This window comes from Ylistrum balloti, unplaced genomic scaffold (genome assembly GCF_031769215.1).
Source record: "Ylistrum balloti isolate Yb309-2 unplaced genomic scaffold, AGI_CSIRO_Ybal_v1 Utg369782, whole genome shotgun sequence".
Lineage (NCBI taxonomy): Eukaryota > Metazoa > Mollusca > Bivalvia > Pectinida > Pectinidae > Ylistrum > Ylistrum balloti.
The window spans coordinates 1612777-1630967 of record NW_026781970.1 but is presented as its reverse complement, the minus strand read 5'-3'; the positions used below and the strand labels follow the sequence as shown (position 1 = coordinate 1630967).

Here is an 18191-nt window from a genome sequence, read left to right as displayed (position 1 = left end):
AGAGTAACTGATGGGATATATGTATATATACAGCATTGATTTAATTGGATTGTGTTTCTCAAGTGTTCAAATCATTATCACTTGGATGGACACATGTTACATCTTGGCTCTGCTATATAACAATGGGATCAAAACCGATAAAAATATCTGAAATGTTTGTATTATTACAAATTGGTAAATTTCATTTATGCAAGCTGTTGTGCATTACAGGTACATTGTGTACAATCAGCTACATACAGAAGTTGTTTGTTAAATTAACGCAGAGTTTTCTATTTCACAGGTCAACAAGTTTTACCCATGGGTAGAATGGGGGGAAGGAAACATCCACTGAAGGACCAAAATCCACACCGAAATGTCACGCCTCCAAAGAGGAAGGCCTCAGATGATTATGCTCTTATTCAGCAGAAGTCTCAGCAAGAATTACTCAAGTCACCCAAGTCTGACAGTGGGTTACGTAAACCTGACCTGCGAGCTCGGTACTGGAAGTTCCTGTTTGACAATCTACAACGAGCAGTGGATGCAATATATGAAACATGTGAACAGGACGAGAGTGTTGTAGAATGCAAGGTGAGATTTGATACGAGATTGCCTAACTATTGGTTATGTAATTATATAGATATTGTTGATAATCCTTAAAGAATTGTTCAGGAGTGACAAATAGCAATATAGAGCTACTGCTTTTTCTCTGAATGTTCAAGCTCTTTTCCAACAAATAATTCTTTTTTGTTAGAATCTGTCATATTTAGTTGGCACATCCTGGTTCACTGTCTGTGGCTCTATCATGTCATTTTGGGGGTTCTTTAGTGTCAGGTAAGAGGGAGATATGTAGGGTCAGGTGTGTGATAGTTAAGGGGTAGGTATGAGGGATAGTTATGAGGTAGGAGGTCATAGTTAAGGAGTGGATGGGGATAATTAGGAGGATGATTGAGGATAGTTAGCAGTTACATAGGGATAGTAAGGATAAACTATTGGAAGTGGGGGAGCGGGAATTATAAGGAACAGGGTGGGAGATAGTTAGGGATAGGTGGAGGTTAAAGGTGGGCGATAGTTAGGGGTAGGTGGAGGTTAAAGGTGGAAGATAGTTAGGGGTAGGTGGAGGTTAAAGGTGGGAGATAGTTAGGGATAGGTGGAGGTTAAAGGTGGGAGATAGTTAGGGGTAGGTGGAGGTTAAAGGTGGGAGATAGTTAGGGATAGGTGGAGGTTAAAGGTGGGAGATAGTTAGGGGTAGGTGGAGGTTAAAGGTGGGAGATAGTTAGGGGTAGGTGGAGGTTAAAGGTGGGAGATAGTTAGGGGTAGGTGGAGGTTAGGTAAGGGTAGGTGAGGATAGTTAGGATAGATTGGGATAGTTAGAAGGTAGATAGGGATAGATAGGAGGTAGGTATGGATAGTTAGAACTAGGTAGGGAAAGATAGGAGGTAGGTAGGGGATATATAGGAGGTAGGTAGGGATAGTTAGGAATTAGGTAGGGGATATATAGGAGGTAGGTAGGGATAGTTAGGAGGTACGTAGGGATATATAGGAGGTAGGTGGGGGATAAATAGGAGGTAGGTAGGGATAGATAGGAGGTAGGTAGGGGATAAATAGGAGGTAGGTAGGGATAGATAGGAGGTAGGTATTGAGAGATAGGAGGTAGGTAGGGATAGTTAGGAGGTAGGTAGGGGATATATATAGGGTAGGTAGGGATAGTTAAGAGGTAGGTAGGGATAATTAGAAGGTAGATAGGGATAGTTAGGAGGTAGGTAGGGATAGATAAGAGGTAGGTAGGGATAGTTAGGAGGTAGGTAGGGGATATATAGGAGGTAGGTAGGGATAGTTAGGAGGTAGGTAGGGATAGATAGGAGGTAGGTAGGGGTAGTTAGGAGGTAGGTAGGGGATATATATAGGGTAGGTAGGGATAGTTAAGAGGTAGGTAGGGATAATTAGAAGGTAGATAGGGATAGTTAGGAGGTAGGTAGGGGATAGTTAGGAGGGAGGTAGGGATAGATAGGAGGTGGAGGGTAGGTATGGATAGATAGGAGGTAGGTATGGATAGTTAGGAGGTAGGTAGTTGTAGTTAGGAGGTAGGTAGGGGATATATAGGAGGTAGGTAGGGATAGTTAGGAGGTAGGTAGGAATATATAGGAGGTAGGTAGATATAGTTAGGAGGTAGGTAGTGATAGTTAGGAGGTAGGTAGGGGATATATAGGAGGTAGGTAGGGATAGTTAGGAGGTAGGTAGGGATAGATAGGAGGTAGGAAGGGGATAGTTAGGAGGGAGGTAGGGATAGATAGGAGGTAGGTAGGGATAGATAGGAGGTGGAGGTAGGTATGGATAGATAGGAGGTAGGTATGGATATTTAGGAGGTAGGTAGGGATAGTTAGGAGGTAGGAAGTTGTAGTTAGGAGGTAGGTAGGGGATATTTAGGAGGTAGGTAGGGATAGTTAAGAGGTAGGTAGGGATATATAGGAGGTAGGTAGATATAGTTAGGAGGTAGGTAGTGATAGTTAGGAGGTAGGTAGGGGATATATAGGAGGTAGGTAGGGATAGTTAGGAGGTAGGTAGGGATAGATAGGAGGTAGGTAGGGATAGTTAGGAGGGAGGTAGGGATAGTTAGGAGGTAGGTAGGGATAGATAGGAGGTAGGTAGTGATAGTAAGGAGGAAGGTAGGGATAGATACGAGGTAGGTAGGGATAGATAGGAGGTAGGGAGGTAGGTATGGATAAATAGGAGGTAGGAAGGGATAGTAAATAGGTATGTTGGAGATTGTTAGAGGTAGTCTGATTTCAAGTTGAAAGTTAGAAAAAATATAATTCTATTAAATAGATGTTTACTTGATGTTTCAAAATTAAAATTTTAAAATTGATTTTCTTTTATGAAAATGTCACTGATGATACAAGGTTATGGTAAGTAGTTTCTACAAGAAATTAATATAACTGGAATCAAGATGCTAGTGATGTAGACTAGTTTGTGTCTGTAAGAAACAGGTGAAATACTTTTGTCAAGCTGCAGTCAATGTATGTTTGCTTGAAATGGAAGCAGCAAACATGCTGTCTGGAACATTGTATATATAATCAGCAATATGTACCTGTCTACCAACTTGTTATTTACTGTCTTTTGAAAATCATACATGGACTTGGTATAATATACTAGGTCCTAATGTACTTACAAGATCAATAATCAGAAGAAGAAGAGGGCTGTCATTGACAATAATCAATATCTAATATTCCTATTTCGTATCTCAAAAAAGAAACACAATAAGAAATCAGAGATTGATGATAACAATAAGAAATAAGAAATTCATGATGATATTTTGTGTACAGGAAGTGATCATGATGATATTTTGTGTACAGGAAGTGATCATGATGATATTTTGTGTACAGGAAGTGATTATTATGATATTTTGTGTACAGGAAGTGATCATTATGATATTTTGTTTACAGGAAGTGATCGTGATGATATTTTGTTTACAGGAAGTGATTATTATGATATTTTGTGTACAGGAAGTGATCATTATGATATTTTGTTTACAGGAAGTGATCGTGATGATATTTTGTTTACAGGAAGTGATCGTGATGATATTTTGTTTACAGGAAGTGATTATTATGATATTTTGTGTACAGGAAGTGATCATTATGATATTTTGTTTACAGGAAGTGATCGTGATGATATTTTGTTTACAGGAAGTGATCGTGATGATATTTTGTTTACAGGAAGTGATTATTATGATATTTTGTGTACAGGAAGTGATCATTATGATATTTTGTTTACAGGAAGTGATCGTGATGATATTTTGTGTACATGAAGTGATCGTGATGATATTTTGTTTACAGGAAGTGATCGTGATGATATTTTGTTTACAGGAAGTGATCGTGATGATATTTTGTTTACAGGAAGTGATCGTGATGATATTTTGTTTACAGGATGTGATTATTATGATATTTTGTGTACAGGAAGTGATTATTATGATATTCTGTGTACAGGAACTGATCATTATGATATTTTGTTTACAGGAAGTGATCATGATGCTGGAACAAAGTACACGCGACTTTAAATCTCTTATAGAAAGACTTCACATGCTGCGTGCCTTTGAGGAATCTGCTAAAGATGGAGACAGGTCAGTGATTGATATACTGGTCAAGAATTGATACAAACAGTCATATTAGTGTTATCTCCCTTGAAGAGGTCTTCGTTCAGTGATAAAAGAATTTTGGGGAGTTTATATAGAAAGATATCTTTAGATACATCATTTAGGAGGTTATTAGAATTTGCCATTATTTATTTAGTTCAATTGTTATATCCATATACAGTAAACTTATACACAGTTTGTGGTCTGATCTTGATTTACGGTCATAAACTACTGCATAGGGTTAGTAATAAACATTTTGAAAACATAAAATAGCAAGTATCTTTCCAAGATTTGATGATTCTAATAGACTTGTAAAACATTAAGATATAAATCCTTTGTCCAAGTAATATTTTATCGGGTAAAAAAATTGAATATTGGTATGTATATGTATAACATAACATGTACAACAGATCTGTGATGAATAAAATGAAAATTTGTCTGTATGGAATTCACTTTGTCTTACTCCTTCACGGGATTAAGTTTGTGTACTTGCAGTTTATCTTCAGTCACTGTTTCTGGGAGTTATATGTTTATTCATGCTACAGATTTTCATACAAAATTTATCTGAGATAATTGCATCACATTTGCCACTTGTGAAACTTGATACACATGAATGATTCTTAAGGTTGCTCTACACTGGGGGATTGTTTTTCACCTCAATGAAAACACATATGTTAGGAGTTTGTTAATATATTACCAGGCTAAAAGTATTCTGTGCATGCATGTGATAGGCTTGTTGTTATTGTGTCTGCCTGCTGCATTATGCCTGCATGTGTAATGCATTTGCTGCTGAATCAAAAAATCATTGTCATCCTCTATTTATTGTCTACATCCATGACTTACTGTGTTTGGCAATAAGCCCATGTCTGGTATTTTAGAAGAACAGGGGTATATCATTGTCCTATAATAAATACTACCCCTAATTTGAGACCTATTGGACTCTTTGTGAATGTGGTATTTATCTCTCGTCATTTTTTTTAAAGTGGGGATGGGATATCATGATTTTTTATTTTAATTTGCTTCTGTTGGAAGGGAAACCTGCTTACAGTTTCTTTATTTTAATTTGCTTTACTTTGATTTTATTTGCACTGTTTTCAGGCCAACATCAATAGCATGGGAAGTGAGAAAAATGTCGCCAGGTAAAAGTGCTGGTGCCCAGAGTCATGGCAGGAGTACAAGCTCCCCGAGTCCCGCCCAGAGAGTGCTCACCTTCACGGAGCAGAGATCTGAGTAATGATTGTTTCTGCTAATAGGCTGTAGTGAATTTTGCCTGTTTGTACTAACTATTGCTTGATTCTCGCTTGTCAGAGAACCATTTAAACTTTTTTTCTAGTTTTGATTGCTTCCCGTTTATTGTAAAGATTTGATTGGTTTCTGTCATCAGATACTTGTAGGTTTTATTTACTTCCCATTTTGATTTGTGTAATGTATTGTGTAAAGTTTTGATTAGTTATCTGTGATGTGTAAAATTTTCATTGGTTTTGTGTTTCATGTTAAGTTTGACTGGTTTCTGTCATTTAAAGTTTTGATTGGTTCTCCATTTTGTGCTGAAGTTTGATTGGTTCTGTGATTTTTTGTAAAGTTTTGATTGGTTTGTTATGTTTTAACTGGTCCATTGTTCTATGTAAAATTTTGATCCAATGGTTTTTCATACATTGTTGACCTGTGTTTTAATATATCTGATATATATCAGGGGAACATAATGACGCACTGGATTAGAAAGCCTATGTATTAATCAGGCAATATAAGTACATGTATTGATTTTGTAGAAATTGGAGGATAACTTAATTAACTGTTGTACAATGTCGCTATATTCTATATATATATGTGTGTATATATACATCATTATATTGTTTGTAGAATGTCTGTCACAGTGGCAGGAATGCTGATCATGTATAATTATGTGCCTGATGCTTTCAATATTACAGGGCTTAATTACACATTTGTTTTGTGATGTTGCCAGCTATTCTGTTGTGACTGTTTACAGGGGTCTGAGTTCCTCCTAATACTGGTTGTCAATTATCTGCTATACAAATACATGTACTTATTGCCAAATAGAACTGCATGTATTGAAAAACATTGAAAACTCAATTACTTTATTTATGCTTATTAATAATTATGATAACTTCAGCAATATCAGACAAAGGTTGTTGAAATTGCCTACTTGTGGTTTAAAAATATTCGGCAGTGTTATACTTCTGAAGTAGACATTTGATGAGTACCAGTATCCAAGGAGTGAAATCAGTATGGAATAGGATTTTTAAATCATAAATTAAAAGTATTGTGACAGGATGTATGTAACATCACCTTTTAGAGTTTACTTGATTTGTTATTACCAGAGTTAACGTTTTCTTCTCTTTTATTTCTGTAGTCCAACACAGAGTAGTTGGGCAGACAAGGTAAAGGGCAAAGTGACAGCTGTGAGTTCTGCTGATATGCCTGAAGTTGTCTCCCCTACCAGCACTCTTCCCCTTCCACCACCACCAGTCACACAGAATGGGATCTCTGCATCTGAGCCTGAAACAGACGGCAGTACTACCATTGAGGGTATGATATTACACCTTGTTGAGTTTGGCTGTCAGTCTGAGCCCAGCATTGTGCAGGGCACATCTTGTGCTATTTCATCTGTTACCACCACCTTTTAAACTGTGGAGTGTCCCAGATACATTAAAGGTTCAACATTATTAAGAGTTACAAAGTAAATTTTGATAAATCATTTGGCTGGAGTGGATGTCTTAATTTGAATAGAAGTTTTATTCTGATAATTGATAATATCTGAAAAATGTCATAGTGGTCTCTATTGTAGAAACGTTTTTGATTATTTAGTTTGTGGAAAGAAATTGAAGAATGGTACATTCCATGTTATTACGAGTGTTAAGAAATCAATAGTACGTGTATTCTTAGTCATGATGACAAGATACTTGTTTAAATGTTATGGTTTTTAGTCACTGATTGGCTCTCATTTTCACTTTACAAGTCTGGATATCAGAAATATGAAAAAACAAAAAAACAAACAAAACAACAACAAAAAAAAACCTAATGATCCCAATACTTTCATTAATTGAGTAGAGCAGATTGTTATACCTACTGAATTTTATTTATGTCAAATTTTCTTGATTGAGCACATCTGGCATAGATATATATTTCTATGTTACAGATGACAATGAAGGATGGGAGACTGTACAAAGGGGAAGTAAATCTAAAGCACGACATTCACCTTCACAGAGGTCCCTGGAAAATCTGACAGGGGTTGGACAGAACCTTGGACGTAAGAATTTAAAACGGACCTTGTCTGACCCTCATGCTGGTAAAAGTGGTAAACCTGGGCAAACTAAAATCGAAAAAAGCCCTTTAGCTAAAAAAACTGTTGCCAGTGGAAATCAGAAAAATGCACCTCGACAGAGGACTGATAGTAAAGATAGTGAAAAAGAAAATCGTCCTAGTGAGAGTCGGCGGCAGATTGCCTCGTCTCATAGTGACTTGTCTGTGTCAAGGCCAGGAAGGACTAGTGGGGTTGCAGTGAGCCAAGCTCTGAACAAATCTTCACCTACTGTGTCTAGATCTTCTCCAAATATATCTGGTATAAGTCGAAGTTCTGAACCAACAGTGGCATCAAAGATGTCATATAGTAGCTCAGTAACAAAAGGGAAATCTCCAACATCAGCCAGAGGACAAGCTTTTAACACAGTAAAGCAGAAATCACAGTCCCTTGATCTTAAGGAGGACACTAGTATGATTCTAAGTAAGGTAATAGAGAAGGAGATTGAGGTAGACTCTGTTTTGGTTGTTCAATGTGCAGATTCTCCAGTGGATGATCATCTGAAAACTACTTCCCCTAGTAATTGTGAACAGGGGTCAGAATTGCCATTAGACATTTCTCTCCAGGGAAAGCCAGTATCACCCCAGGATGTTAAAAGAGATGAAGATGAAGAAAGACGAGAGTTTGAACGTCGAGAGAATGACAGAAGACAAGACGAAGAAGATGATGCATATGCAGCCCAATTAGATAGTGTGAGTTTAACACATTTTGTGGAAGTTTTTATAAAAATATTTTGTTAATGTCTGTTTTGACAAAAAATTTCAATTGCTTGGGTTGCCGTTGCTACTGTATAAAGAGAGAGAAAGTGTTACACAAGTCCATCCTGTGGCCTTCTATCCCATCCAATCCTAAATCAATGTTATATCTTGAGAACTTAGATGGAAGCATACAGTTTAATTGGTAAAATTGCTCTCAGTTTGAAATACTGCTGTCAAGTTTTAAATTAACTGTAGGATTCTCTGGTCAGTTAGTTACAAACATTAGTATCATCAGTCTTATATCAACTGTAGGATTCTCTGGTCAGTTAGTTACAAACATTAGTATCATCAGTCTTATATCAACTGTAGGATTCTCTGGTCAGTTAGTTACAAACATTAGTATCATCAGTCTTATATCAACTGTAGGATTCTCTGGTCAGTTAGTTACAAACATTAGTATCATCAGTCTTATATCAACTGTAGGATTCTCTGGTCAGTTAGTTACAAACATTAGTATCATCAGTCTTATATCAACTGTAGGATTCTCTGGTCAGTTAGTTACAAACATTAGTATCATCAGTCTTATATCAACTGTAGATTAGTTACAAACATTAGTATCATTATATCAACTGTCTCTGGTCAGTTAGTTACAAACATTAGTATCATACAAGGATTCTCTGGTCACATTAGTATCATCAGTCTTATATCAACTGTAGGATTCTCTGGTCAGTTAGTTACAAACATTAGTATCATCAGTCTTATATCAACTGTAGCATACTCTGGTCAGTTAGTTACAAACATTAGTATCATCAGTCTTATATCAACTGTAGGATTCTCTGGTCAGTTAGTTACAAACATTAGTATCATCAGTCTTATATCAACTGTAGCATACTCTGGTCAGTTAGTTACAAACATTAGTATCATCAGTCTTATATCAACTGTAGGATTCTCTGGTCAGTTAGTTACAAACATTAGTATCATCTTATATCAACTGTAGGATTCTCTGGTCAGTTAGTTACAAACATTAGTATCATCAGTCTTATATCAACTGTAGGATTCTCTGGTCAGTTAGTTACAAACATTAGTATCATCAACTGTAGTCTTATATCAACTGTAGGATTCTCTGGTCAGTTAGTTACAAACATTAGTATCATCAGTCTTATATCAACTGTATCATACTCTGGTCAGTTAGTTACAAACATTAGTATCATCAGTCTTATATCAACTGTAGCATACTCTGGTCAGTTAGTTACAAACATTAGTATCATCAGTCTTATATCAACTGTAGGATTCTCTGGTCTTAGTATCATCAGTCTTATATCAACTGTAGGATTCTCTGGTCAGTTTACAAACATTAGTATCATCAGTCTTATATCAACTGTAGGATTCTCTGGTCAGTTAGTTACAAACATTAGTATCATCAGTCTTATATCAACTGTAGGATTCTCTGGTTAGTTAGTTACAAACATTAGTATCATTAGTCTTATATCAACTGTAGGATTCTCTGGTCAGTTAGTTACAAACATTAGTATCATCAGTCTTATATCAACTGTAGCATACTCTGGTCAGTTAGTTACAAACATTAGTATCATCAGTCTTATATCAACTGTAGGATACTGTGGTCAGTTAGTTACAAACATTAGTATCATCAGTCTTATATCAACTGTAGGATACTGTGGTCGGTTGGTTACAGGCATTAGTATCATCAGTCTTATATCAACTGTAGGATTCTTAGTATCATCAGTCTTATATCAACTGTAGGATACTCTGGTCAGTTAGTTTAGTTACAAACATTAGTATCATCAGTCTTATATCAACTGTAGGATTCTCTGGTCAGTTAGTTACAAACATTAGTATCATCAGTCTTATATCAACTGTAGGATTCTCTGGTCAGTTAGTTACAAACATTAGTATCATCAGTCTTATATCAACTGTAGGATTCTCTGGTCAGTTAGTTACAAACATTAGTATCATCAGTCTTATATCAACTGTAGGATTCTCTGGTCAGTTAGTTACAAACATTAGTATCATCAGTCTTATATCAACTGTAGGATTCTCTGGTCAGTTAGTTACAGACATTAGTATCATCAGTCTTATATCAACTGTAGGATTCTCTGGTACAAACATTAGTATCATCAGTCTTATATCAACTGTTAGTTACAAACATTAGTATCATCAGTCTTATATCAACTGTAGGATTCTCTGGTCAGTTAGTTAGTTACAAACATTAGTATCATCAGTCTTATATCAACTGTAGGATTCTCTGGTCAGTTAGTTACAAACATTAGTATCATCAGTCTTATATCAACTGTAGGATTCTCTGGTCAGTTAGTTACAAACATTAGTATCATCAGTCTTATATCAACTGTAGGATTCTCTGGTCAGTTAGTTACAAACATTAGTATCATCAGTCTTATATCAACTGTAGGATTCTCTGGTCTGTTGGTCGTTTACAAACATTAGTATCATCAGTCTTATATCAACTGTAGGATACTGTGGTCAGTTAGTTACAAACATTAGTATCATCAGTCTTATATCAACTGTAGGATTCTCTGGTCAGTTAGTTACAAACATTAGTATCATCAGTCTTATATCAACTGTAGCATACTCTGGTCATCAGTTGGTTAGTATCATCAGTCTTATATCAACTGTATTAGTTATCATTAGTAGTCTTATATCAACTGTAGGATACTGTGGTCGGTTGGTTACAGGCATTAGTATCATCAGTCTTATATCAACTGTAGGATACTGTGGTCGGTTGGTTACAGGCATTAGCATCAGCGTTTGAGGAGGAGGATACACTGACACGTGAACTAGAGGAAGAACAAGAACAGGCCCTGGAGTCAGCCATACAAGAGGAAGAGACATGGCTGAAGGCTCTGGCTCAGGAACAAAACTCTGTTATCGAGGTTGAGACAGAGACGGAAACAGAGAGTGAACTTGGGGTATGTTCTTTGTTATTAAGCCATAATTTATTACATGACTCATGAGGATGCAGTAGCTTTATATTACATGTACATGTGAAAGTGAAGTTTTAATCAATGTTATGTCCAGGAAAGAATTAATTGACCCATTGTTTTCACACAAGATTAGTGAAAGCAACATTCAGTTATTAAATATAGATTTCAATAAAATCCATTTGTCAACAGGTTTTGATATGTGGACCATTGACTTAAGATCCTGTAGTTTGTTCAAGTTTGTAAATAAATTAGATAATGTAAATAATTGATAATGGAATGATATGAGGAGAAGGTTGAAAATTAATTACATATTTGTCACACAACCAATTCATAAGTGGTGTAACTTTGACACCAGTTTTTGTTTTCAACAAACATCAAAAGTCTAAAATTATCAATTTTAAAAAGATAAAGTTTATTTGGTACTCTACTTGCAGAACACAATGAGTTCATTGGAGGCTTCAGGACAGACTCTGGACTGGGATACTCTCTGTGCCCAATATGAAGGTAAAACTTATATCACTTTAAGATAGATCAGGTAAGTATATCAGTCTTTCAGAGTCCTTAAATTTTCCTGTGACTCATTCACAATGATTTTTTTTTAAAAATAAGTAGAAGTGCTATGGACAAATTTACAAACAAGATTTAGCTAAATATGAAATATGACACTGAAGAGGCTCGTTTAAACAGCTGCAGTCATTACAGCCTGTTATTGCTATTTTAGATGCAGAGGGAAAGCCAAAGAGGTCATGGGGAGAGATAGTTGATGAAGCTGAGACAAGGACACCCGGTCATGGGGTTCACATGCATGAGAAGCTGTCCTCGCCTTCTCGCCGCAGGTATTACTGTCTGCCTCTATATGTACATTAATATTTCCAGATCATATGAAATACAATGTAAAGAAAGGGCCCCTATAAATAGCTTAATTTTATATCATTGAACATTTCTATCTCTGACAGATAAAGGTCCAAGATGTGTGGCTTAAACCCTACCCAGGGCAGATTTATGTTCCTATATTAATAATTCATGGATAGTCCTTTCTTGTTGCAGAGTCTAACTATGAACCTAGCCAACAATCCTTGTAAAGATGATTGAAAAATATTTTTAGGGTTCAACTATGAACTTTGTGGAAAAACATTGTAAGGTTGCCCAAATACAGTTTTTAGCTCTATTTAATCTATTTATGTTGCATAAAACAATTTTCTTCCGGCTATACATTTACACAATTACCTGTATTTTTCTTTAGAATGTGTATTTTTGAAGCAAGGATGTAAAACATCTTGTAAAATTGTTTACAGGTCACCTACTGAGTCCAGGAAGAGACATGAAGAGAAGCAGGCCAAGGCCAGGGAACTGCGTGAAAAATTCATGCATGAAAAGTCAGAGAGACTTGGAGAACTGTCCAAAAAGGTAAGACCAAAAGTAATATAATTCCCTGATAATTAAATGAAACAGTATGTGTCAAGATCATTTTTGTGGTTTGACCAGTTGGACCAGGGTTAGTTGTTCATGAAAAAGGACATATTTATTGATTTTTTTAATTCTGATGAGCATACTTATATATCCAGGTCTGTCACAATCAATGTCTGAAATATTAAACTGTTGACAACTAGGTTTGTCTGCATGACAGTCACGCCAGATTTGTCTCTCTTACATATCTTTTGTATCCTGTAAAGTAGAGTTACTTCTCTTAGAACTAATTTGGAATTAAATAGTATGAGAAATAACTTGCAAAATCACCATATAAATTCAGATATAAAACTTAGCCAAGGAAAGTTTGATTTCACCTTTGACCCCATATAATGAAAAGAGTGCTGAACAAATGTCCTTTCTTCTACTAGTCCAACAGATATTTCTAGCTGGGTTTGACAAATTTTTAAGAAACTGATATCGAAAATAACATTGTGAAATGGAAGTATGTGTAATATGCATTACACACTGTAGAAAAGGAAGTCAGATAGAGGAAGTGCTACACTTTTTTACCATAAGATAGGAGGTCTTATGTCAGAATGTATTATTTTTGTTAGGTTGAGGAGGTACGAGCTTGGAAGGAAGAGTTGATGAGACAGAGGAAGGGGACGATTCAGAGTAAAATGATGAGAGCCGAGGAGAAGCGTCACCTTCAGCTCAGAATGAAAGCACAGAAAGCTCATGAAGAAGAGGCAAAGGTAATCAATCCTTTTAGAAATAAAATTTCAAACGTAACCTTAAGTCAAGGCCATGTTTAAGAGATAAAATTTCAAATGTAACTTAAGGTCAAGGCCATGTTTAAGAAATCATATACCAAGTGTAGCCCAAGGTCAAGGCCATGTTTAAGAAATCATATACCAAGTGTAGCCCAAGGTCAAGGCCATGTTTAAGAGATAAAATTTCAAATGTAATCTTAGGTAAAGGCCATGTTTTAGACATCAAATGTCAGACATTTGATATCAGTTATGTCACAACATAAATTTTTACAACAGCGGAATACAATCTGATAAAACTATGTTATAAATCACAAAAGATAATAGTGTGTATGGGGTGTATAATGCTTTCAGGTTTCAATGTTTTCATCTGTTTGTGTAAGATGGAAGCATTTTGTATTGATAATTAATGATTGAACTCTTATGAAAATAATCCAGTTATTATTTTTTTCAGGCAAATGAGATAGCCTTCATCAATGCTCTGGATGCACAAAACAAGCGACATGATATCATGTCGAAACATCAAGAGTCTGAAGCAAGGCTTCAGAATATAGAGGTATGGTCTCTATTGGCTTCTTTAAATCATACTTCTTGAATTGACTACCTCCATGTTAATTTGATGACGGGAGGGAGTGGCATATATATTATATCCCTCCCCTCCCCCTCCTGTTCACTAAATTTTAAATGAAGTTTGGAACTATTTCAGTGGTATCTGATAGGCATCTATTAAAATATGATATTGTCATGATGAATTCAAATTTTTGTTAGTTTGGCAAGTAATTTGTAATGTGTAGATTACAAGATTTATTGTAATCATCTTTTACTTTATCAAGAAAATGCACCTTCAGTTGTGAGACAATGCACAACACTTCACAGAAAGAACAATAAGCATAAGGATTCAGAAACCAACAGGATTGCTAATTCAAAACTAGAAAATTACAAGGACTCATCATTTCTGTCAATATGGACAGTTTTCCACATTACACAAGTTGGCAATAAAAAACCAGACAGTATTCAAAGTTCAGTTTAAAGTTGTTGTCACTGACACTGACATTTTTAGATTGCTTTATTTGTGACATAATCACAAATATGCTGTCTCTTGCTTTGTTGCAGGAGGAACGTCAGAGAAAGCATGTTGAAAAGCTGGCTAAGGAATCGGCTGTAGAGGAGAGAAGGCGAGCACTGTACGCTGAGCGACAGGCTAAACTGAAAGATATGGAGGAACGTCGCAAACAACGTGATGCACGTGTGGAACAGCAACAGCAGGAGAAGGAGAAGGAACGATTGGAGGCCCTCAGGATAAAAGAACGGTTGGTATAAATGAAGTGTCAGAAACTTTACAAGATGCCAATATATACGAACTCAGATACTGCATTTACCAATGTTTATTGAAAAAAATGGCTGGATTATTGAACAGACATTGTCAAAAAGTATAAATTGTTTTATTGCCTTAAACACCACATAGATAGCATAGTAAGTAGACTAATATTGACTGAATTTAATATGCTGGATTGTTTTTGTAAGATCTGAACAGTAAGTATAGTAGATAGAAATATCCTGACACTTTCTTTGTCACGCACTGGGAAAAATTGAATTCCAAGACTCTGGTAAAATATGATTAATATATATCAAGACTTATGATAAGATAAGAAAGCTCTATGTCAGGATATATTTGTCCATGAAGGAGGTTGGACAGAATACTTCTTTTTCTTCCCAAGTAAAATTTATACATTTACTATCTATCCATACTTGGTAATGATAATTGGATGGAATGAAGAGATATGTAATAAACCCTTTCCATCAAGCTATAGGATTAACTGAAGGAGTAGGGGAATACTTGGAGCCAACATTTAAACAAACAAAACTTAATATAGGGAATATTATCAACAATGTAAAATCATTTATGTTCAGGGAAAGAGAGGAGCGACTGGCCGCTCTCAATGCCCAACAGCAAGCACATATTCAGGAGCTACAGAAAAAGATACAACAAAAGGTAACTATGTTCAGAACATCTATATTTTTCAAAAGTATAAATCACAAGTGAAAAACTATAGAATATTCTTTCATATGAAGAAAATGTAGATGATATTAAACAATGAATAATTCAGTTTTCTTTTTATTATCTATTGAAAGGAAACCAAATGAAAAAGGCCAATCAAAACAAAATATAGCAGTGTTAAAAAAATCGGGAAATATTATCATATTCTATGACATCAGACAGGTTAACGTCACATTTGACAACAAAACAATGCCACTTTGATTAGGCTTCTTATTCAATCTACACTTTATTTGCATCTAAACAGGAAAACAAATATGAGCATAGTGACTAGAAGTCACTGCTCTGGTTGGTCAAAATTACAAAATTTATATCATCATTAGAAAAGTTATATCATCACTACTGATGATATAAGATGCAGTGATGATATCAATTTTTATCAATTTGAAAAATTCCTGTATTTCGGTGGCAAAAATGTTATAGTTGTCTTCATATCAGGTAATAATCACCTTGTATCATTTTTTTGCTTGAAAACAGCTGTCATGAGGGATCAGGCATTAACTTCATAGTTTGATTCATTTGTGAATTCAAAATTTTCAATGAATTTTTTCCTGAGATAGTAATCATGTTAAAACATCACCCTTAATGAATGAGTACACATAATTCTCTGAATATAGTTTATAAAATCAATGTTTTATAGTACCTAGTGGTTTTACCAGTGAAATGTAGACAACTTCTTAATAAACAGTGGAACATTGTTCATATCACTTTTCTATAATAAGTAATCTGCTTACAATTGTAGAAGTAAAATATTAGAAATTGATTTGTCAGTGTCAAACCTTAGATATTATTCTTAATGACAAAATGGAGGAAAATTTTAATACTGCATGTTTACCCTGGTCACATTTTAGCAAGATGAGTCCACTCAGCGTCACCAAGAAGCTCTCCAACAGATCCGTGAAAAAGCATTTGAGATGACCGTCCTGCGTCTGTCCTCCGAGGACCATAACGAGCCGCCTAACATTGCTCCCTACGACACCAAGAAATTGTGCACCATTTGTAATGTTCTGGTAAGTGGAAAGATTGACATTGTACAGTGTAAAATGAGAGCAAGGTACAGTGGATCTCATCACGTACAAATAACTAAGAAACTAAGATGTTGACAATGTTATATCCCACAACTTAAGTGTGAAAATATGTTCTTGTGGATTTATTGTTTGATTCTCATGATTATTATTTTTTTTTTTTTAAGATACAGTAACTCGGTAAACATCCAGTGTACAGCTGGGTCTGTGTTCTCACATAGAGAGCAAGGAGGGAACGAGTGATTTTACAGAAAGTTCATTGTCAGTCTTCTGATAATATTATACCGAAGAATGCTGTAGGGATTTCCTACTGTGCTGTCATTAAATGTGAAGATGATGTCCTGACTATTTACTGATCAATAATGTATGAAATTACAATTATAGAATTATAAGAGATAAGAGAGAATGTTGTGGTGATGGACGGGATGGGTAGGGAATCTAGAGAAAGAGAGTGAGAGAGAGGCCAAACAAGAGTTACCTCCTCTGACACAGTATTTGTATAGTTGTTGACTTGTGTACTTTATAGATCCCGTCTGAGGTTCATCTTCTGAGTCATTTACGAGGAAAGAAACATCAACAAGCATTACAGGACAATAATTCAGGCAAGGTCATGACAAAACAGGAAATTGTAAGTGTGTCTTGTCAGATTATATTTATTGTAATGTTGAATTAAAATATCATTCACCAAATAGTAATGAGTAAACATAAGAATAGAGTCTGCTCTTTACCTTTTTGTGTTATCATTCCCAGCAAACACTTGATATGTGTTGTTGTGTATAGAGCTTATTGTATCACTATAACAACTACTTAGGTGAGTTTTCACGATACTGATAAATACTGACAAAATAGTAAATTTATTCATGTGAGAGAAATATGCAGTGTATGTAGATGATAAAGATCGGTCTGTATGATCTCCTTATACCAATTTAGACACACAAGACACCCACTTTTTCGGTTTCAGGAGACTTTTAATCTAAAGCATATAGTGGATGCTCCAACCAACAGCACACATCCCAAAATTGTGTCAGAGAAGGAACGGCTTAAGTCACTCAAGAAACGTTGTAAAAAGTTACGACAAAGAATGGTAACAAGGTACATATTTTTAAAAGTTTTTTATGGAGATTCTGTTAAATTTCGGATTTATTCAGAAAACAACATTATTTAGTGTATCAAGTTAGCGTATGTGAAATTTTATTTCAATAAGCTTTTTTCTTGTGATAATAGGAACTGTCATACTTACTGTAATACATTGATTTTTCACAGGGGACTGGAGTATGAGAACAGTCTGACGGGGAAACTCACCAATGCTGACTCGGCCCATAAAGCTAAGTAAGTATGATGAATGTGTTAAATGTTTACAGTGGATGATACAGGAAAATTTTTGTGTTTATCTTTGGTAGTTCTGTCTAGAAATGTTTAAAGCCTGGGGCTACTCATTAATGGATGATCCTTGGGTTGTATGTAACGGAGTTGTATTTTGTGTTTTTCAGACTACAGAAAGTAGTAAGAGACATCAGTAAATATCTTCAGGCACCTGATACTGGTCCATGGCCCCAGAACAAGGTATCGGCCCTTGACCGTGCTTTGGGGGAGATCAGTCGAATCATGGATAAAAAGGTAAGCTTCCTGGTATTTTGATATAATTTTTCTATTATTAGTGTTGTTATGCAAATTTCAGTTTCCAATGGAAAGGTCACTACTATATAAGAAAACTCTCCCATGTAAGAAATTGTCCACAAAATATGATGTGATGAAGTCAAGTTAAACTACTTACATGTAGTTATTAGTAAATTATGGTGGGATGTCATCTTCATAGACTGTATTAGTCACTAAATCAGGAGGTTTATT

At 35.5% G+C, this 18191-nt stretch overlaps 1 protein-coding gene across 1 annotated transcript in view; it reads left to right on the top strand.

Moving 5' to 3' along the window:
• Window positions 1-18191, top strand: part of LOC132544216 (S phase cyclin A-associated protein in the endoplasmic reticulum-like) — a 96318-nt gene that overhangs the window by 22610 nt on the left and 55517 nt on the right. Inside the window, exons 3-20 of the mRNA XM_060207788.1 lie at window positions 281-567; window positions 3990-4093; window positions 5204-5335; window positions 6477-6652; window positions 7263-8116; window positions 10891-11067; window positions 11517-11586; window positions 11804-11918; window positions 12378-12489; window positions 13107-13247; window positions 13717-13818; window positions 14376-14572; window positions 15174-15255; window positions 16170-16328; window positions 16870-16971; window positions 17305-17435; window positions 17607-17672; window positions 17834-17960. Of these exons, the coding sequence (XP_060063771.1) occupies window positions 281-567; window positions 3990-4093; window positions 5204-5335; window positions 6477-6652; window positions 7263-8116; window positions 10891-11067; window positions 11517-11586; window positions 11804-11918; window positions 12378-12489; window positions 13107-13247; window positions 13717-13818; window positions 14376-14572; window positions 15174-15255; window positions 16170-16328; window positions 16870-16971; window positions 17305-17435; window positions 17607-17672; window positions 17834-17960 (3134 nt within the window). The remainder of the gene's footprint in view (window positions 1-280; window positions 568-3989; window positions 4094-5203; window positions 5336-6476; window positions 6653-7262; window positions 8117-10890; window positions 11068-11516; window positions 11587-11803; window positions 11919-12377; window positions 12490-13106; window positions 13248-13716; window positions 13819-14375; window positions 14573-15173; window positions 15256-16169; window positions 16329-16869; window positions 16972-17304; window positions 17436-17606; window positions 17673-17833; window positions 17961-18191) is intronic.